This window comes from Dermacentor variabilis, chromosome 1 (assembly GCF_050947875.1).
Source record: "Dermacentor variabilis isolate Ectoservices chromosome 1, ASM5094787v1, whole genome shotgun sequence".
In the NCBI taxonomy this organism is placed as follows: Eukaryota; Metazoa; Arthropoda; class Arachnida; order Ixodida; family Ixodidae; genus Dermacentor; species Dermacentor variabilis.
In genome coordinates, this window is record NC_134568.1 from 144,286,046 (window position 1) to 144,306,062 (window position 20,017).

At 44.0% G+C, this 20,017-nt stretch overlaps 1 protein-coding gene across 9 annotated transcripts in view; it reads left to right on the forward strand.

Moving 5' to 3' along the window:
* LOC142585837 (influenza virus NS1A-binding protein homolog) overlaps nt 1-20,017 on the forward strand; it is a 100,416-nt gene that overhangs the window by 41,746 nt on the left and 38,653 nt on the right. For all 9 annotated transcript variants that reach the window (XM_075696917.1, XM_075696909.1, XM_075696892.1 and 6 more), the window contains 6 exons: nt 2,842-3,026; nt 9,018-9,142; nt 9,627-9,883; nt 11,086-11,359; nt 11,875-12,078; nt 16,173-16,412. In XM_075696917.1, the coding sequence (XP_075553032.1) occupies nt 2,842-3,026; nt 9,018-9,142; nt 9,627-9,883; nt 11,086-11,359; nt 11,875-12,078; nt 16,173-16,412 (1,285 nt within the window). The remainder of the gene's footprint in view (nt 1-2,841; nt 3,027-9,017; nt 9,143-9,626; nt 9,884-11,085; nt 11,360-11,874; nt 12,079-16,172; nt 16,413-20,017) is intronic.

The window sequence follows — 20,017 nt, forward strand, 5'->3', positions numbered from 1 at the left end:
GATGAATACATTTGGTGAATATTGTTGATAGGTAGCTTTATTGAGCATATTTCACTTGTACCGTGATATGTCTCTACTATCATTCCAGCTACTTGGGGCCAAGTAGACAGTAGTCGAAAAATCTTTTGTTGCGATACGCAGCGCAAGGTCTTTGTGATATCAAGCCTGAAGAAATCAATAATTACAGCTGTTTAGTATTGGGGGCTTTGGGGCCCTTAAATCAGTAATATATTTTTGACTTTGTATGTTATTGCATTTATATATGGGGCAATTATTTTTAAGCTTTACAGAAATTTAAAAAAATAGGCTGTTGCAGGTTTTCTCAGTCAAAATGCTAATTACTTCGATTAAAATACCTGCGGCAAAAGTTATGCTTCTCAGTTATATACACTTTCCTGTGTATTTTTCAATGAACCACCTTAGTGCTTTAACGTCTGTACATAAGCCAAAATAGCTTTTCTTGCCAAAGTCGGGCTTTTATTAGAGCGTAGGCTCTTAGGCGCCCATTCCTGCGTCGGCGTCAGTGTAGCCGAGCAAACGAGCACAGAGGAGGATGCAAGGGCGAACACGGCACACAGGGGGGATGAAAGACGTGAGGAGGAAAGTGGTGGAGAAGGGTGCAGTGAAAGTGTGAGAAGAAAAGCATAGTGCAGCGACAGTGGCTACAATATCGCACCATGCGTAGTTCATCTGGGAGGTCTGTCTGCGACAGCTGCTGTGAATCGTGCCCATGCATCACGCATGGGCTGCCTCTCGCAATCTCCAGATTAGCAAGGCAGTCGCACCATACTTTGCTCCGTTTGCAACATGTCACACGATACAGATTGTCTGCGCCAGCCAATATATCGCGAAATGAAAGCGCTTATAGAGCTGTGCTCAAATTTCACGTTGGGGAGCATCGTAATTGTTGGTGAATTAATCGTCGGTAATGAAATAAAAATATTTGCAGTATGTATAAATAAAATATTTAGGCAACGCAAAAATGTAAAGTTCAAAGGAATGCACGAGACAGTCAATTTTTGTCTTTTTTCCCTCCACACGTGGTTTTCCACCATTTTGCAAAATTCAAATGGCCCTCACCAGCGAAAAAAGAATTTTTACCACTGAGAATATTTTGGAAAAATACTGTGCAGGTAATGCTTATATACATGTAATATTTTTTTTTTTTCAATTTTTTTAGAGAAATGGTAATTGCTCGATTGCCGCGGTTCTGACATTTGGCATAGAATGACCCACATATGTCTAACCTTACGCTTCAGACAAAATGATATCAACCTACCCAAACACAATAACTTGGAATCTCAAGTGAAATTTTTGCATTATTACATATCTTGGAGGCACATAAAAAAAAACTTGCACATTTAGCTGGAATCTCATATCTAGCAATCGTATGCACGATATCTCTTACTCCGTAAAACAGTCTCAGGTCATCTTTTGTCCTTCCCTGAAGTGTTTCGTGACAACTTGGTGCACTACATACAAAATGCAAACAATTAAGGCGCTTATTTTTATAATCCTTGCATCTGAAACATAATGCAAAACTGATCGGTGCATGCACTGCTCTTTATTAGTTCATTGGGAAGTTTTACTACAGATGAGTTCAGCTGATATTGTGAGCAAGGAATTTTGTTGCTTTGTCGTGCATAATACACTGTGCAATTTGTGAGTAGTTCTGTAGTACTAAGGTGCACATCACCCTCGCTCGGAGCATATTTGGCAGTGTAATGTAACAAATTGACACGTTTTGTTTCTGACACTGCAATTCTGCTGCAGAAATATAAACCTTTTAATGGATGCCAGTACTTTTCATGGCAAAAGAAGAGCGTGAAGAGCAGGGAAACCATGTAGAATGAATTGCATTTTGAGTCCACCATCAATACTGAGGCCATCATTCAGGCTATGGAGGATGATGGCACCATAATTTTGGTACCCAGGCACCAGCTGTAATTCCAGAAGTAAACATTATTATTGGTTTTTTTTTTACGTTGAAGCTTCAATTACTTTTCAGCAGTTCTGACGTTTTGACAGTTTTTATACAAATGAACTGTATGTTAAACAATTGTAAAGTATACCCCTATTTTCAATACGTTGCAACATACATGATATGCATCTATTCTGACTTTTATGTTTAAACTCATGCAGTTTCCTTTTTTTTTTTTCTTCTTTGAAAACGGGTATATTTGGGCATTGCTAGCCTACACAAAAGCTGTTCTATTCTTTTTATTTATTTATTCTTTCACAGGAAAGTAAATATTCATGTAGTAAATGGGTAACCTTATAACTAAACCACCCATGAAATAGAGTTAGACGAAAACTCGTCTCGTTGGGATTGCTCATAGTCAAGGATGAAACAGACGCCAACCAAAAACATTAAAAGAAAAGAAAGCAAGACCTTTCGGCTCCCCTACGGGGGCCTTGTTCACAATGAAGTCACTTTTCATTGTGAACAAGGCCGGTGTGGGGGCTAAAACATCTCTTGGTTTCTTTTGATGTGTTTGGTTGGTGTCCGTTTTACCCTTGACTATAAACCACCTATATTTTGTTCTTGTTTTCCAACTTTTAATTCTTTTTTAATTCGAGGTAGGGGGATAGAGATGGGAACCAGGAAATAAATTCCTAATGTTTGTGTTGTGGCTTTTGGAATTTGGTACTTCAGAGTTTTCTTGTGCAAGCTTCAAGGTCTCGTATGTTACATGGCAATGCAGGTTCCTGTTTGGTTCACAACCATTGCGTATAGTATACTCGAGGAAGTTACGAGGCAATTATCGCAGATGTCGAAGAAAAAGTAACCAAAAGTGTGTAGGTCCAATTAACAGAAAATGCTGTCCTATTGCCATGCAGGTTGGGTCGGGTCAGGACATGCACGAGATATATGCACATCGTGCTGTGGTAGCCAGTGTGAGTCCTTACCTGTTCGAACTGCTGGCCCAGAAAACCAAGGGCACACTGCAGAACCAGTGCAAGATCAACGGGAACTTTGACATTAGTGCTTTTGAACGACTCGTGGACTATGCCTACACATCCAGGTGCGTTTATTCTTGCATGCCATTCGTAAGGAGGCATTCACATGACATGTGGCCCTTAAGCTCGCATCATTCACATTCACAACCTTTTTTTTCTAACCAACTGCCTTGGACAGTGCGTTGCCGATGCAGAGCACTTCACATTCCAAATACCATCAATTTGCGTTGCTGCATGCTAATGGGTGTCATAAAACACATGCCCAGTGATGACATTTGTGAGCTTGATGAAAAATCACACTAGGTTGCAGCTTTTGGAAGTGCATGCAAACCTTACAAGACGGGCAACCACCACTACCATGCTCACCATTGCCTTAGCAGATAATGTTACGCTGTTCAAGATTGAAAATTATTGGACACAGTAACTGAGTGCTCTGTACTTGTCGAGGCAGGCGCTATGAAATGTTGCTGCTGGTAATCGTGTCGGCGAAAATATAAACACAGTGACCAGTTGTCAAATGCAATCCCCTCTTATTGTCATGTAGTCGAGCAAGAGTGGCTGCTTTGCTATTGCAGAAGTGTCATTCACTTATAGTGCAGTCTAACATACTATTCCTCTTTAGTATTGAAGCAAATGCTGCCACTGCTTTTTATTATTGAAGAAAGATATTTTTTCATATAAGACTGAACAATGGGTGACTGCCATTCTTCATTTGCTTGACTGTTTTGTTGCTCACTTTGTATAATTTCACAGGAAAAGAAGTGCATATCGTATAATTTTAAGAGTAGGCACACTGCTGTTTCTGCCCACTTTGCTAGTGGATAAGGGTGTTTAATATTTAGGTGTTTGAAAATTGTTACCCAAGTTATGGACATAGCAGATGACAAACATTTCTTGCCACTGTCAATATTGGTTTTTGCTAAATATGTCAAACCTGGCTCGCATAGAATTTATGTACATATGCTGTACTGTTGTAAGCTTTTGTGTTAAACTTGTTGTCTGAATAAATTGTAAAAGTTTGACTATGTACTTATGTAATTACCGTATTTACTCGAATCTAATGTGCACTTTTCTTGCGATAAAAAACGGGTCCGAAAATTTCGTGCACATTAGAATCGAATAAGACCCTGAATCTGCGTTATCATATCGCCATCGGCATTTAAAAATGGCCGCCTCGTACGCACTTCGAGCCTAGCTGCCGTAGCTTCCTCCATGTGCTGTAGTGCGTGTAGCACCCGTTTTCTGCATTTGCGCTACCAGCATGGAAGTGCTGACTGCAAAGACGTGTAGACTTCATCACGATGCCGTAATTAAAAGGAAAGTGATCACGTGTGCCGAGATGGACGGAGATCGAGTCGCATTTATTTATTTATTTATTTATTTATTTATTTATTTATTATTTATTTATTATTTATTTATTATACATACTTTCAAGGCCCTAAGGCACTACAGAAAGGAATTGTACATAACAAGCAATGTAATATGCCGACAATGGTATGAAGGCAACGTTAAGCGATAGCGTGGTAGGCTGCTGCTTTGAATGAAGTTACATCTGTGATCTGAATGATGGAAGCAGGAAGGTGGTTCCAGTCGACACTTGTGCGGGGTAAAAAAGAATCATGATACTTGTTCGTTCGGGAGGATGGGACGGCAACTTTATATCTGTGGTCAGAACGGGATGAAGTGTAGGAAGTTGGGGTGATAAGTTGATTCTTGAGCACCTGGTTTGAGTGATAAACCTTGTGAAATAGGCAAAGACGAGCACATTTGCGGCGTAATGAAAGATCTGGCAGATTCAGGGTTGTTTTCATACATGTAACACTGGAATGGCGGGAATAGTTAGATAATATAAAGCGAGCTGCTCGATCTTGAATTGCTTCAAGCTTTACAGTTAGTGATGCTTGATTGTTATCCCAAATGGCAGATGCGTATTCAAGTTTTGAGCGAACTAGGGTTTTGTAGAGTCAATTTTGCCGAAGTAGGAACGGTAGAAAAGTTACGACGAAGATATCCTAACATAGCATTAGCATTACCAGTAATATAATTAGTATGCAAATTCCATGACAGATCATTAGTTATGTGAAGGCCAAGATATTTGTGAGCGTTAACGGATGCTAATGAAGTGTCATTCACGGGTGTTCGGAGTTCCCAAAACTTGTGTGCGGGACTGGCGCAAATAGATTTATTTGTTCTACTATGGCAGCTGCTACGTACGGCGCGGCCGCGCGGTGCCCGTGTTGAAAGCGATCTGCTCTTGTGGCTCTCGTCACTTAGCTCGCGTTGAAGCGAGAGGCCGCACAAAGGTCAATTTGCTCCATTATTCGCTCGCTCCTGCTACCGCTGGTAAAGAGTTTCCGCGGTCATTGCGTGAGACGTGTTCATGTTTGCTTGTGCGCTCGTGACACCATGCTTGTTAATTTAGTTAGTAAGCGAATGTTTAAAAGTTTATATTGCCTGTAAAACAACTATCCTTACTTTTTGTATAGCTGTCTACTAATTTGCTGTTGCAATCAATGCTTTGCCTTTCGGGTGAAACTGCGACTTCTTTTATTTATCGCAACTTTAATGTATTGGGAGTAAATCTTTGTTCTTCCAAATGAGAGAAACTTGTATTTCTGTATGAAAGTATAAAGGACTTCTTTTTTTTTAGGTCACGGAAAAGGGGTGCGTTATAATCAAGGGCGTGTCTTTCAATCACGAAAAACGGGGGTGCGCGTTACAATCGAGGGTGTGTTAGAATCGAGTAAATGTAGTAAGTGAGAAAAAAAGAATGTGTAAACGATGCGAGCTTGGTTGTACATTGACACCTACAATAATTATATTATGGCCACCCCAACTTATTAACTCACCATCAGAACTATACATTGGAAAAAGAATCTTTGATCTGTTAACGTAAGGCTTGAGGGCAGCAGACTAGTTGGTAGCATTATAGTATACAGTCCAGCCCACATATAACGAACTTGATCGTCACGTGGCATTTGTTCGTTGTATCCAAAGTTCGTCTAAGTGGACCACCTATAATACGGGAAAAAAGAGCAAGCGAGACGAAAGTTCACTTTATTTTTGAAAAAAGTCCGTGATGCATGTCTGCTTCTTCAAAGCTGATCGCATCACTGCCGTTTCTAATTTTTCCAGCGCGGTAATATGTTCATCGCCAAGGCCTCTGCTGCACACGAGTTCCTTAAGCGACGCGATGTAACCGATCGCGGTTGAAGCGTTCACAGCAACCAGCGGTAGAGCAGCATCCTCGTCATCGTCCTCGTCGGTCTCTGGGCAGTCAGGAAGGGCTCGCACTTCACGCACAATAGCTTCGTCAGTGCATGGCTCCGCAATGTCGGCGTAGTCGTCAGCAGAAACGAAATCGTCCCAGGCAACGTCAGGTCTGGCCAGCTGCGTGTCAACGACGCGTTGCCACAAGTCCTCGTGCGACCGGCCTTCCGGTGGGTGATCTATGGCGTCCTCGGTGCCTGGGCCCATAAAACCCGCCTTGCGGAAGCAATTTTCTATGCACTCCATGGTGAGTTCCATCCACGCCGCTTTCAACATGTCCACGGCGGCAAGCAAGCTGATGCGAACTGGCATGGCAGCATCAATTGCGATCAACAAGCGTTGGATGACGCGCTGCCGGTAGCACACCTTGAACGCATGAATGATGCCCATATCCAGCGGCTGAATTTTGCAGGTTGCATTGGGAAGCAAGAAGAGCACTGTCACCGCACTCAAGGAAGGCTGCACATGGTGCGCCGCACAATTATCCAGCACGAGCAGGACCTTCCTGTTTTTTCGTGCCATGTCGCGGTCGAACTCGACAAGCCACTCGGCAAATAAGTCACGACTCATCCAGGCTTTTGTATTGTTCCTGTAGCGTACGGGCACGTAGCTTCCAAAGCATCGCAGCTTACGTGACTTGCCAATGACAAACGGCAGCCGCCGGTCACTGCCGTCCATATTGACACACAGAAGAACGGTTATGTGCAACTTGCTGTTCTTCCCTCCTGCGCACTTGTCGCCTTTCAAGGCATGCATTTTAGATGGCAACATCTGATAAAACAATGCAGTCTCGTCGGCATTGTAAACGTCCCGTGGAGCATAGCTCGTGATTGTTGGGAGGTTGTCGGAAAGCCACGCATCGACGTCCTCGTTGTTCACAGACGCGGCCTCGCCGACGACCGCCTTGAAAACAATTCCGTGGCGAGCCTTAAACCGGTGGAGCCATCCATTGCCTGGGCTGAAATCGGAAAAGTCCAAAAGGAAGGCGAAGTCTTTAGCCTTGGAGAGCATCAGCCTTCCACTGATCGGAACGTTGCGAGACCGCGCGTCAGCGAACCACTTCAGCATTGTGTCCTCAACGTCCACGTAGGTCGCCTTCCGAAGGCGCTTTCTAGTCGTCGGGTCGGCATTCACGGTAGCACCAAGAATCTTTTCCTTGCCCTTAGCAATGGTTGAAATGGTCGATTTCGACAGTCCGTACTTCTTGACCAGTTCGCAGTTTTTTGCACCTTGAGCAAGTTCATTAACAATGGCCATCTTCGTTGCGATGTCGACAGCTTTCCTTCTAGCACCTGAAGAGGTCGGCGTACAGTCCTCCATCGCACCAGGCGCAAGTCAAGCCCTTGGGCTCGCACGCTGAGGCAGCCTTCAACTCCCCGATCTGGGAAAGGCACGGATGCGGCAACGATGTCAATGCAGTGCCATCGCACAGAAAGAATTGACGGCGCAATGCCCTCAGCGCGGGGTGGCAACGGAGCAACAAATGGAGAACTGGTTTGAGCCGGTAGAGCAGACGCCTAACTTTTCGGATTGGCCGACGCAGATCACGTGGATGCATCACAGCAACGTGGGCGGCGCCACTTTCTCTTTCGTCACCGCGCGTGCGCGCTTTCTCGATTTCATTTTTCAACGCGCGCTTTTTCGTTTTTTACTTTATTTTACCCGCAAAGGAGCGCCGGGGGACGCTTTGTGCGCTCTGTGTTCGCGTCGTGTCAGGGGAACACAAAGTGCGCGAAATTCGCCTGCCGCGGGTTCGCAGTCCAGCGAAACCGCACCAAACACCGCCGGCTTGGTCAACTACAGGGGCCCGACAGCTTCGCGTTCGCTCTAACCGAGTGTTGAGGCCACAACAGTTCGTTCTATGTGAGACACTGTGCCATTGCCCCAATATATATTTTGACGGTAGCACCGCCCTCGTTCGTACTAAGCGAGCGTTCGTTATATCTGCGGCTGTTATAAGTGGGCTGGACTGTACTTGCAAATAGAAGATGGCAAGTAACTTGAAGCAGTATTTTGCACGATATCATTACTTGCGCACATGTTGCAAAAGTTACTCAGTATTTGTAATTGCAAGTGGAATTGAGCAGTGTATTGCATTTTTTAAAAGATCTTTGGACTTTGGTAATCGTACAGTCTGTTCGATTCGCCTGCACCACTGTGAACCAGTTCACGGCGATTCACGAGAAGTTTGGTAATTGGGCAGCTTGATTTCTGTGGTGCAGGCACCGCGCGACACTGGAAACGAATTCCAAGGTGCAGACACAGTACAGGCATTATGTTGTGTCCTAACTAATGTGCACGGAATGCGTATGTTTGAGAGGTCCTGAACTGCAGGTATGGTCAACTACTGGGGCGTAAATACACACCACACTTGTGTAGACACATCAGATGTGCTTAATGGGGTTTTAATGGCGCTCGTGCTGGTATGCTGTGTCATCTGCTATGCTGCTGCTTCGCACCTGTACTCCTTCACCGAGTCGGCTCTGACAGTGGAGTGGGTGCAGCAAAATCATGAACCAGTCCGGCACCTTTCCTGCACCTTTTGAAACGAACGGCGTGGTTCAGAAGTCGCCATTGCTCTACTGCTGAAATAAATGGCAGGGTGCAGCACCTCGTGAACTGGTTCAGGTGGTGCAGGCGAATCGAATGTATCTGTAATTACACAAAAAAAATGCAATGTAATATGTGAGCTGTATTGTGCAGCTATGCTTGCAGGGCATAGCCTTAAAACCTGTATTTGCAATCTCTAAAATTGACTTTGCCTTAGCAATAGTTTTGATGTGCAGGCTGGAAGTACCCAAATCAAAAATGAAAGCCATGTACCTGGCAGCTGCAAAGCTGAAAGTACATCCAGTGACCAAGTATTGTGGGAAGTACCTTGTGGAACACCTAACCCCTGACAACTGCACAGGTAAGTGTACATTCTTCTATGTGTTCAGGGTGGCACTAGATCAACCTGATTGATGCTTAAGGGTTTTGCTCTTAATCAGCAAGGAGTAGCAGAAAAGCATTTCAGGGCAAATAAATTAATTCTGCATATTAGCTTTATATTTTACTATCTTCTGCTAATGGCACTTCGAGCAAAACCTTCTCCCTAATTTCTCTTTTCCATTGACCTACACATGTTGCATGCATGTGGCAGCACCTTTATAAGATACATTTCTAAGGGTGGTGGTGTTTAGCTCATTTTCCAATCTCTTTGTAACAGCCTATGGCAGTTTGGGCCGCATCTTGCAGCATTTCTCATGAAAATTGTCCAGGTCTGCAGCAATTGTCCAACACTTCTCATAAATGAACCCCTCTCACCCCTCCCCCCCCCCCCCCCCCCCACACACGCATGTGCACATATGCCGTGGAAGGATATTAAAAAGTTTTCTTTGTTGCCACACGTGCAGGAGTGCGGGCCATTTTGGTGGAGTCCATGGACCAAGAGCTAGTCGCAGAAGTGGATGCGTACCTGCGAGAGAACATAGCCGAGGTGGTGAAGAGCAAGGAGCTGCAGAGCCTGCCCCACATCCAGGTGGAACTAGTGCAGCACAGCAGCTGCGAAATGGATGCTACAAACAACAAGCACCTGTGCCATATGGTTCTCGACTGGATGCGCTCTTCTTTTGACCAGGAGGGAGTCCTTATGGAGACCCTCACCGAGAAGGTAATTGGCAAGCTTTGGTTATCAAATTAACACATTGAGCACGGCAAGGCGTAGGAATGCGTTCGTTTGCTGGTTCCCTCAGTGCAATAGTTCGTGCTATTTCTGATGACCTTTCTGTGTGAAGCTACTTTTCATACTGTTCAAACCAAAAACAAGGTGTCATTTCGTTTGTCTTCAACTGAGAACTTAGTTTCCAGCTTGCAATGATGCCTTTCTTGTTGGTTATGCTTTTCCTTGTTGTAGCTCTAGGTCAGCATAAGTATGTAAAAATGTACCTAATCATTGGGGTCCCTGAATACATGAACTCTTAATAGATCGAGGCAACCATGATAGCTTGAATTTGGTTAATTACAGTTAGTACATTAAATATTACAGGAGACTCGAGTGAAAGCAATCTTCATTTTTCTTTTGCAGAAAGTCAGTTTAACTTGCATTATTTGGCCATTTTTGTTTTCGGTTAAATTTCTCTTTAAAGGGGCTTTTCTGGTGGGTCACTTGTCGGTAATTATCCTAACCAACAGTACTTTTCAGTTCCTTGTGAATATAAAGAAATCAACTTTATTGTTAAGCTCTGGTGCAGTACGGTTATATACAAAAATATGGGTATCAGCACTTTGCACTTAAATCACTTCCTTTTTCCATCTTCAAAATTAACCACAATGTGGTCACAAAAAATGAGGCCTTGAAAAATCTTGAAGACACTAAGTAATCTGCTTGCATCATTGTGCTTTCAATTAATTTGGGCTTCACTCATTGTTTGTCTGCAAGAATCATTTTGTCTGGAGCTGATGTTGGCATACCACGTGGAGTACCAAATTCGCTTGGGAGTGTAAAATTTACAGTCAATGGATTGCCACACCTTGGTGTCATAAAATAGGCTTTTTCATTTTTCGGACCTAGAGACCTAGTCACTCTACGTTGAACTATTTTTGGGATCGGCTCACGTATCGGGAGTGCTTAACGCCTGCTTCACTTCCGCTGCGGCTCGGCCTGGTATTGCACTATCTTCAGGATCGGCCCACATATGAAAAATTGTTGGTCTACATGCAGGCGCGATTTGCCAGATGCTAGCCATAGACAGCTTCGCTGTAAAAGTCTGGCAGGGAAAGTTTCTTTTGGTAGTTGGGCAACTTGGTTGCAGGAATGCAGTAATCTGTGTTGCATGTTTCGTTGTTTAGTAAAACAGCTTGCTCACTTTCTAGGTGCACATGCTCTACCTTAACCTTGACCGCACGTTACATGACTGCAATGACATTGAAACTGGAGATGCAAAGGACACTGAGCTGATCCAAGACTACAAGCGTCTCTCCCGTCGATTGTCACAACCAAAGGGCAGCAAGACTAAGGGCCGCTCGGGCATCACAACGCCAGCAAAGCCGCGTCAGTTCCTTTACACCCGCTCAGATTCCAGTGGATCTTCATCGTCTGATGAGGAAGATCGTGATTGGAAGATCATTGCAACTACAGCCACTGGAGGTGAGTCCGCTGATATTATTAAATAAGGTAGATGAGGTATGGCTATATGTAGCCTAAAGCACTGGTCACAATGTAGAAGCATTAGAGATATAATTTGCCTGATATATTTTTACATGCCAATGCTCTACTATTCTCTATTGTATATCCACAAGACGATGAGCACAAATTGGGTGCACACAGTGTGGTTTCTGTACCTGCTTGACAGATAGCAAACACTGCATTTCATCCTCCACTCAGCAGCAGCATGGCACCCTAAAGGAAGCATGAAAATTAATTCACTGTCAGGTGGTGGCTTTTTTTCTTTTTTTTTCACAAGCGCTCCATTAAATTGAAACTGCAGAACAATATTCAATAAATCACAGGTGACTATTGCAATTAAGATCACGAAATGAAAAACATTGTTAAGTCTTGGATTTTTCTGAATCAAAGTTGGTCTGCAGACCATTAGCATTGTGTCAACAAGTGCATACTTGTAAATTAGTTTTTTCCACCTAAACGTGTGCTTTGCTATGCAGCCCACAGTACGATGGGCCTGGCTGTTGTGTCAGGCACCATGATCGTACTGTCAGTGGTGCAGAGGCTTAATGGTCCAGCCAGCACTGGTGACAGCTCACCTGAGGTTTGCAACACTGCGGCAGGATACACCACAATGCCTCCCATGATGAGCTCTCGGTGTGGCATGGGAACAGCAGAGTTCCAAGGCAGGCTGCTTGTTTGCGGTAAGTGCCCACAGCTGTGACCAGCTGTCACAATATACTTAAATAATTAAAAGTGGTGGCGTGCAAATAGCACAGTAACTTCATGGCCATGTCGTTCTGCTCCTGAGCTTGAGGTCACAAGCACGGTTAAAGAAGAGAGGTGATCTGATGGCGGCGCGAAGCGTGGCCACTTAGTGGGACTTTAGGCCCCCAGAACAGGTGCTGCCCCTTACGGCAGCAGTGTGTCTAGCTTTTTGGCTCGCTTTGCTGGCGCTTCTATGGGCGTGCTCGGCAGACACGCTTTATTTCGATGCGTATATGCCGTTCGGCTGATTAAAACGACTCTATGGGGCTGGAGGAACGTCCCTTTATATTTCTGCCAACATTCGGAGCTTTAATTCGACTCGAGATCGCATGAGTGATTTATTAATTGAAAGCTCTAGCAGCTGTCATCTTAGCGTATGGCCGCATTAGACTCTTAATGTTGATATTTACGAGAAACACAGGCAATATAACTGCATGCTTATTAAAAAGTTCCTAAGTGAGCACCGTGTAACATGCATTCAGAGAAGTGCCAGAGCACTAGATAAGCCTCTGCAGCTGTCAACATGTACAAGTTGCACATTGCTGAATCTGCAAAGTGTCACAGCACAATTTGAGGGGTGCTATAATTGATTTCTGAATTGTGCTAGGAGTGCAATAGCCAAAGGAAACTGCATTCGCTTTCCTTACTTTTATTGTAAGAGAAGTGATGCCCAGCATTATAATTAAGCAGGTCATTTATCTCGTTTAAGGAAACAGGTAATTATATACTTAAATGGTTAAAACGAAAAATTCGAAACGGAAAGTTTGGAAGGAATGCACAAGCACAACACTGCATGTCTTTGTTCCCTTCAGCAGATGCCCACGGTTGCAAAGCTTGGGCTGTATCAATGGATGGTATCGACTATCCCGCAGTCAGTTGCTCCAATGCTTGGTTTCGCGTTACCATGTGCGGCTGGATATTTGAAGCCGCATAGAAGTCGCTGAAAATGTGCCTTCATTCGATCACTCCACCTCACTCCACCGCTGGCTGTTTGCACCAAGAGCTTTCACATTTGACCCCTCAGCTTGCAGAACAACGCATGTAGCTCACATAAGCTTCGTGAGCTTTCTCAAGTTGTGCGACTTGCTGTTGTCAGACCTTCTTTGTTTGCTGAACTGTCGCATCCTCATCGCAGCCTAGTAATTTAAGAGACGCGCTGCAATATCTACGTTGTGCTGAGCACATGAAAATCGAATTTGATGTTTATCAAGCATTTCATCGATGGTGAGGTTGTAAGCATCACGCTTTTCAGCATGTTTCCGGAAAACTGCTTCGGCTCTCTCCAGCATTTGAAAGATGTGAGCAGAGGGTGCAGCAGCCGGCCTTGTGCCCTTCGGTTTACAAGAACAGCCTCTGGTCTTTTACCGAAGCAGCCTCCGATTGCGCTTCATCTTCAAGCAGACGACGCGTCTCTCTTGTTTCGGAAATGATGGTATTTTGACAGTAAGTGGCACGAAAACTTCCACCTGCTCAGAATTAGGCATCTGAATAATGAAAAAGGGCATATCTTTAGGTATGGGTGTTTCAATGCTGACTGAGGTTGTAAATTAAGCACACTTGCGCCAGCAGAATTGGGGGAGAGCAAGGCCCCCTGTCCCTAGCGGTGGTGCTCACTTCCAGCCACACGAAGTGGCCGCTCTCTCGCCCCAACGCGGGCGCGTCATCAGAGCACCTCTCTTCTTCCACGGCGGTCACAAGTTCAGTCCTGGCCTCAGCGGCCATATTTCAATGTGGGTGAAATGTAAAAAACACTTGTGTATTTAAATTTTGATGCACGTTAAAAAACCCTATGTAATCAAAATTAATCTGGAATCTCCCCACTATGGCTTGCCTCAAATCAGATCATAGATTTGGCACGCAAAACTCCAGAATTTAAATTTAAATAGCAAATACAGTAGATGTCCATTAATTTGACTCAGGTCAATTATATTATGTTAATTTGAGGCAGACTGACGGCTCCAGCCAGCACTTGTACATTTCTATGGGCAAAGGCTTTTGTTATTTTGTTCCTGAAATTGTCCCTCACCAGATAAACCAAAGTTATCTGGTCAGCACACAAACACCTGCTGCCCTAAATGGTTACCCCGCTTGTGACCCCCAATGCAAGCAACCTCTTTCTTGGTGACACTAGTGGACAGTGACTGCATTGGACGCATTGTCTACGGCCAAATATGCAGATTTCCTGCCTGCCTTCGGCAGAGTTCGAAGCAAAGGTGCCAGTTCAGTGAATAATTAATAGCATTTGTTCAATTTTAACATGCACCTTTTTCTCAAGAAAATTGGACTGAGAACTTCCTGCGCATTCCCAGATAAAAGCTGCATTTGTAGCATTAGGGCCAGCCTACCCTCAGGCCTATCGCCATCACTGCCACTGTCATCACGAGATTGCAACAAAATGTTTTTTCGTGTAGGAAAGCGATGACAGTGCACTGATCACTGCATTCAGGCTTTAATTACAAAAGGTAATTTGAAATTTGTTATTTTACATTCTAAGCTAGCGGCAGCAGAGGTATCACGACTTGCATGCCTCGCAGGATGGATTGGCAAAGTACTTAGTCTAGGTGTGAGCTACCATCCCGTTCAGAATTTTAGTGAAGTAGTGCGACAACTGCGGAACATCAAATGCAGTGACCGCAAGATAGTTCACATATTGGTGTCCATGGACAAAAATGAAATGTTGCTCGAGATTGATGACCATGGACATTAGGTGTACATAAAGTTAGATTCTGTAGAGGTCAACTCTGAAGGTCTTATATTTTTTCTAATTGCCAGAATTAAAGGCTTTTTTTCTTCTTCTTCTTATGAACTTGGGTGTGCGTTACATTTGAGTCTATAGTGTTTTGACTATAAACCCATACAAGCCTGGATGCTCATTAGAATTGGGTAAAGGATGCCAAATGAAGCAGTGGTGTGTGTGTTTTTCCCTGCTTGCTCTATGAATTTGATCCACTGGATAATTTGATCAATTCCATTAGTCCTGTAAAGCTTGAATTAATAAGTCAGCTGTGGTCGCTCTCTGATCTTGTTCAATGAAATCAAGAAGAAGAAAGGCAGAAGTCTAATTGAGTATAACAACAATCGCACACTTAAATGCTTGCAAATTTTGTGAAAGAAGAGTAGCTCATATATCGACAGTGCTTACTTGAGTGCAGTAATCTTATCAGGCACTGAGAATGATGCCAGAAATTGCATTGCCTTCATGCATAGTGGAATTGAAGTGGTCCCGGTCTATGTCATGCTTGTCCATCAACTGAACCAGCAATATTGTCTGTCATGTAAATCTAGCTTAATTGACCACATCGTGAGTAGTTGAAAGCTGAATGGACGCTTCTTTGTAATTGATATTATAGATAAGGATTCATTGCTTGTCATTGTTCACCTTGCTGCTACTCACTTGTCTAAAGTTCAAAATTCCTTGCTACTTCCGCCTCATTAGTTCATGAGGATAGCTATAGGGGCTTGTTGGTACGGCATATCTTGTCCTTGTTCAGCTTGCGTTACAGCAAAATAAGATACTCATTAGTTCATGTTATGCAAGTGGCTTCTTTTTTGACAGAACACAAAATTTTGACGGAGCACAAAATTGATGCAACACAAGATGAAGAAAGGACAGACATGGCGCTGGAACTCGTCTCGTGTTCTGTCAATTTTGCACTGTCCCCCTACTTTTGCACCATGAACAAACTAGCCCAAGCCACAACCCTAGCAAGCTTCTTTTAGTTGGTTAGAGCATTGCAGACGTAATGCGAAGACGTGGGATCATTCCCCACCTGTGGCAAGTTGTTTTTTCATCCACTTTCATTTCCATTAATGTATCATTTCTTTAATTCAATTATTAAGTAAAAGTAATTTCTCCTATGTAGTCCTTGGTGTCATTGTTTGTTCGCTTCTTATGATATGATTAATAAAAATCGGAGCCTTCGGTTAACCCCCTTTCTTCTCGTTCTATTTTTCCTAGTCACATATGTCAGGTTCATGTACTTCTATAGCAGTCTGTGACAAGCTCTTTCTGCCATTCGATTATGTCCAGGTGGATATGATCGTGGAGAGTGCTTGCGCACTGTGGAGGCCTACAACCTGGCCACAAATCGCTGGAGCTCCTTGGCCCCCATGCAGACCCCACGGGGTCGTGTTGACGCCACCATTTTGCATGGCCTCGTCTATGTGATAGGAGGCAGTGATGGCTCCAAGGAGTTGGCATCGGCTGAGGTGTTCAACGGCTCGACCTGGAGCACTCTTCCACCCATGCCTGTTGCACGATCCAATGCTGGTAGGTGTAAGGGCGATTTAGCTGGGCCACAGCTCCACTGCAATTTTATGCCAGTGCAGAGTCTCAATGGATGCAGTGCTCCTTACAGGTCTTTTGGCACTCCTCTTACCTTCGCACTTGGTTAGGTTAACATATGCCAATTTTATAACATCATTTGTGCTTAGTACTTTCATGCTTAGCATAAAATGTCTTAACCATAGTGGAAACCTTTATCTCAATTTTCTGCATTGGTGAAACTGGTGTTCTCTAAACTTTGTATATTAGTTCATGTAGTCTATTATTAAGAAAGATGGGCAGGCCGCTGTACAAAAGAAAACAAAGAGGAAAATTGGTGTTCTCTAAACTTTTTATATTAGTTCATGTAGTCTATTTTTAAGAAAGATGGCCAGGCCACTGTACAAAAGAAAACAAAGGAAATGCTAGAGATGTGAGCCAAGCACACATAGTTTTCGCTGCTGCACAGCGGGACGAGGGATAAAGGGACTGAAACATTAGATGAGTACTGTGTACACATTACACTGAGTCTCCTTATTAACCAAGCATATTTAACTCTAACCAGGGGAAGGTTATCTACACAGCACATGCTGTATCATTAAAAATGTAGCTCAAACCAGAATACAGGTCGATTTTTTTTTTAACCCTTTGGTTAACAAAAAAATTCTGGAGGACATGAACCCACAAGGAGTTATTTTGCAAATTTTCTCATTAGTAATCTGAGTGAAAACCATACACGGGACTCATCAGAGCATTTGGAATTCTTGTCCCAGTATGGCTACTGGTTGCATTTGACATCCCGCAGCACATTGTCAGTAACATCCATAGCATTATTGATGTAGCAGTTTTTAAAGGCCTCTTATCACCATGTCAGCGGGCAGTGAGCGATGTGCACAGGGCACCTCAAAAGCCAACTCGTAGATGTCCTCATGTCATCACTGGCCAGCCACTCAAAATGATCACAGACCCTGTTCTTAATGTGCTGTTTTCCAACAATAGCAGCTTAAAATTTTTTGCATTGTTTACATACAGGGTAGTTCTTGACAAGCTAGGTATGTATGGCAGTAATAAATCCAGTGCCATCCAAGTCTGAAAATTCATATATAAGTGTCAGCCAATTAGGCAAACAATTAGGCAGAAAAAGGCAAGACCTTTTTCGATACGGTGTTGCGTCCTTGTAACCAAGTTAATCTGTGACACGGAAATACATTGAGCGTGTCCAAAAGTATTGTAATGGTATTTTTTTTTCTTTCCAACATACCTGCAAATATGTGGTACAGTTGGCTGCACATCCTTCATATGGCTTCTGGAAGTTGCCTTTCTACATAGTGAAAGCTTAGCGGTTGTCACCTTGAAAGTTCTCATGTCCTTGATTTTCTCACCAACAGTTGCTTCGCCAATGCAAACAAGTTGCAACACATAGTACGTCTATCTCATATCCCTTGGGTATGCATACACATTTGTCTGAAAATCACCTTGGACACTGAATCTTCTCACATTCATTTGAGTGTGACAACATGGAAGGTCCAGTGCTCATCAGTGTTGAACAGCATTATTGCTTTGCCACCACCAAAAGGCTTTGCTTCACTGTTGGCATGTGTGCTCGCATTTGGTGCCTCCATCCGACAATGCAGGAACTTTTGTGGACTTTCTTGCTCTGTGTTGTGCGAAAGGTTTATATGAATGCTTTTGTTGCAGATGAGGTGTTTAATAAACAGGCAAAAAAACCTGTCGCATCTACTGCATATGTTTTTTCATTGTTGGTATGGAACCACAGCAGTAGGAGGGTTAGGAGAAGTGATGGCAACAGGTTTGTAAAATTGAAAGTTTAAAAGTATGGCCTTAACGTCATGGCTTTGCATAAAATATTAGTAACACAGCAGTCTGAGATGCACTCCCACAAGTACAAGAGAGAAAAGGATGCATAGAAAAGCAGAGAGGTTAACCAGAGCCAGTTCCGGTTGGCTACCCTGCTAGGGGGAAGGGTGAAGGAAATAAAAAAAGGGAGCGGAAGGGGTAAATAGAAATAGAGACGAGCACAAACAAACTGCATACACTACAGAGCGGTAGGGGGCAGCGTTCTTAATGTCTATCGTGAAGCCTCGTAGACCACAGGAACCTTAATAACACAAGTAAGGCCTTCAGCGTGAATGTTCTGTGGGAGTACTGACCTAACGCTTTGAGTTCTGATAGTGGACGATTGTCCAACTGGTCCAGTACTCTGCACATCACTTGTCTCTGGGCACTATATCGCGGGCAGAAACAGATAATATGTGCGAGCGTCTCATCAATGTTGCATGTGGTGCACGTGGGGCTGTTAGCCATTCCAATAAGGAAAGCATATGAGTTTGTAAATGCAATGCCTAGCCACAGACAGTACAGCATGGACTGTTCACGTCGTGGTAACCCAGGCGGTAGGTGCATCCGTATGTCCGGAGACAATGAACGCAAACGACACATGGTGAAAGCGTTCGAGTCCCACAGAGGCAAAGTACATTCACGGGACATCAATTGCAGCCCAGCCGCAGCGCCTGTTCGCGAAAGCGGAATGAATACTCGTTGACCACTTTCATGCACAGATCGGGTGGCTTCATTGGCTTGGTCATTCCTGCTGATGCTGCAATGTCCTGGAAGCCATTGAAAGATGATGTTGTGTCCCTTGTCATGGCTGCGATGATACATGTGTCTAATTTCTGAGGCCAGTTGTTCATTGGGTCCGTGACGCATTGGGCTTTTGCACTGAAGGGCTGCCTTGGAGTTGCTAGAGACTGTCCATTGTTGTAGTGGTTCCTGATTAATGAAATCAAGTGCAGCACGGAGTGCCACAAGTTCAGCACCCGTCGATGTGGTCACACATAAAGTTTTTAATTCTATTTCTTCAGATTTTGCCGGGATGATGACTGCAGCAGCTGAGGTGTTGAGTTTTACCAAGCCATCTGTGTAGACATGTTGCCAGAATCTGTGTACTTGTGAATGTGTTCCAAAGTTGCTTGTTTCAAAGCTCGCAACGGTGCTCCAGCTTTCTATCTGATGCCTGGAATTGTCAATTCCACTTGGAACCAGTGCAGACACCACAATGGGTCTGATAATCGTGTCGCAGGCGTAAATTATGATAACAAGTAGGACTGATATCTTACAACACTTTTGGCAAAAGTTGAATGCGGCCTCTATGCTGGCAAGCAAGCAAGGTGAGGGAATCCGAGTCAGGTGTCGGATGTGTGCTCTCAGGACATCTGTATCTATGTAGACTGTCAAAGGAGCGTCTCCAATGGCCACTGTCACAATCGATGACATAGTTTTGGGGAGACTGAGACAAGTTCCGACTGCTTGTGCTTGCACACTCTGGAGTTTGCGGATATTTGTAGTGCAAGTATTTCCTAGTACAGGTAAGCTGTATCGCAGGAAGCCCAAAAACAGTGCTTTATATAGTTGCAACATTGATGGTACTGTGGTGCCCCCCAGGACTTCCCGCCAAGAAACGCGAGAAGGTCGACGATGGCGGCCAAACGCTTTGTCATGTACGAGACGTGAGGGCTCCAAGACAAGTCCCTATCAATGATGACGCTAAGAAAGCGGTGCGTTCATCTCTATCATACAGTTTGGTCATTAAT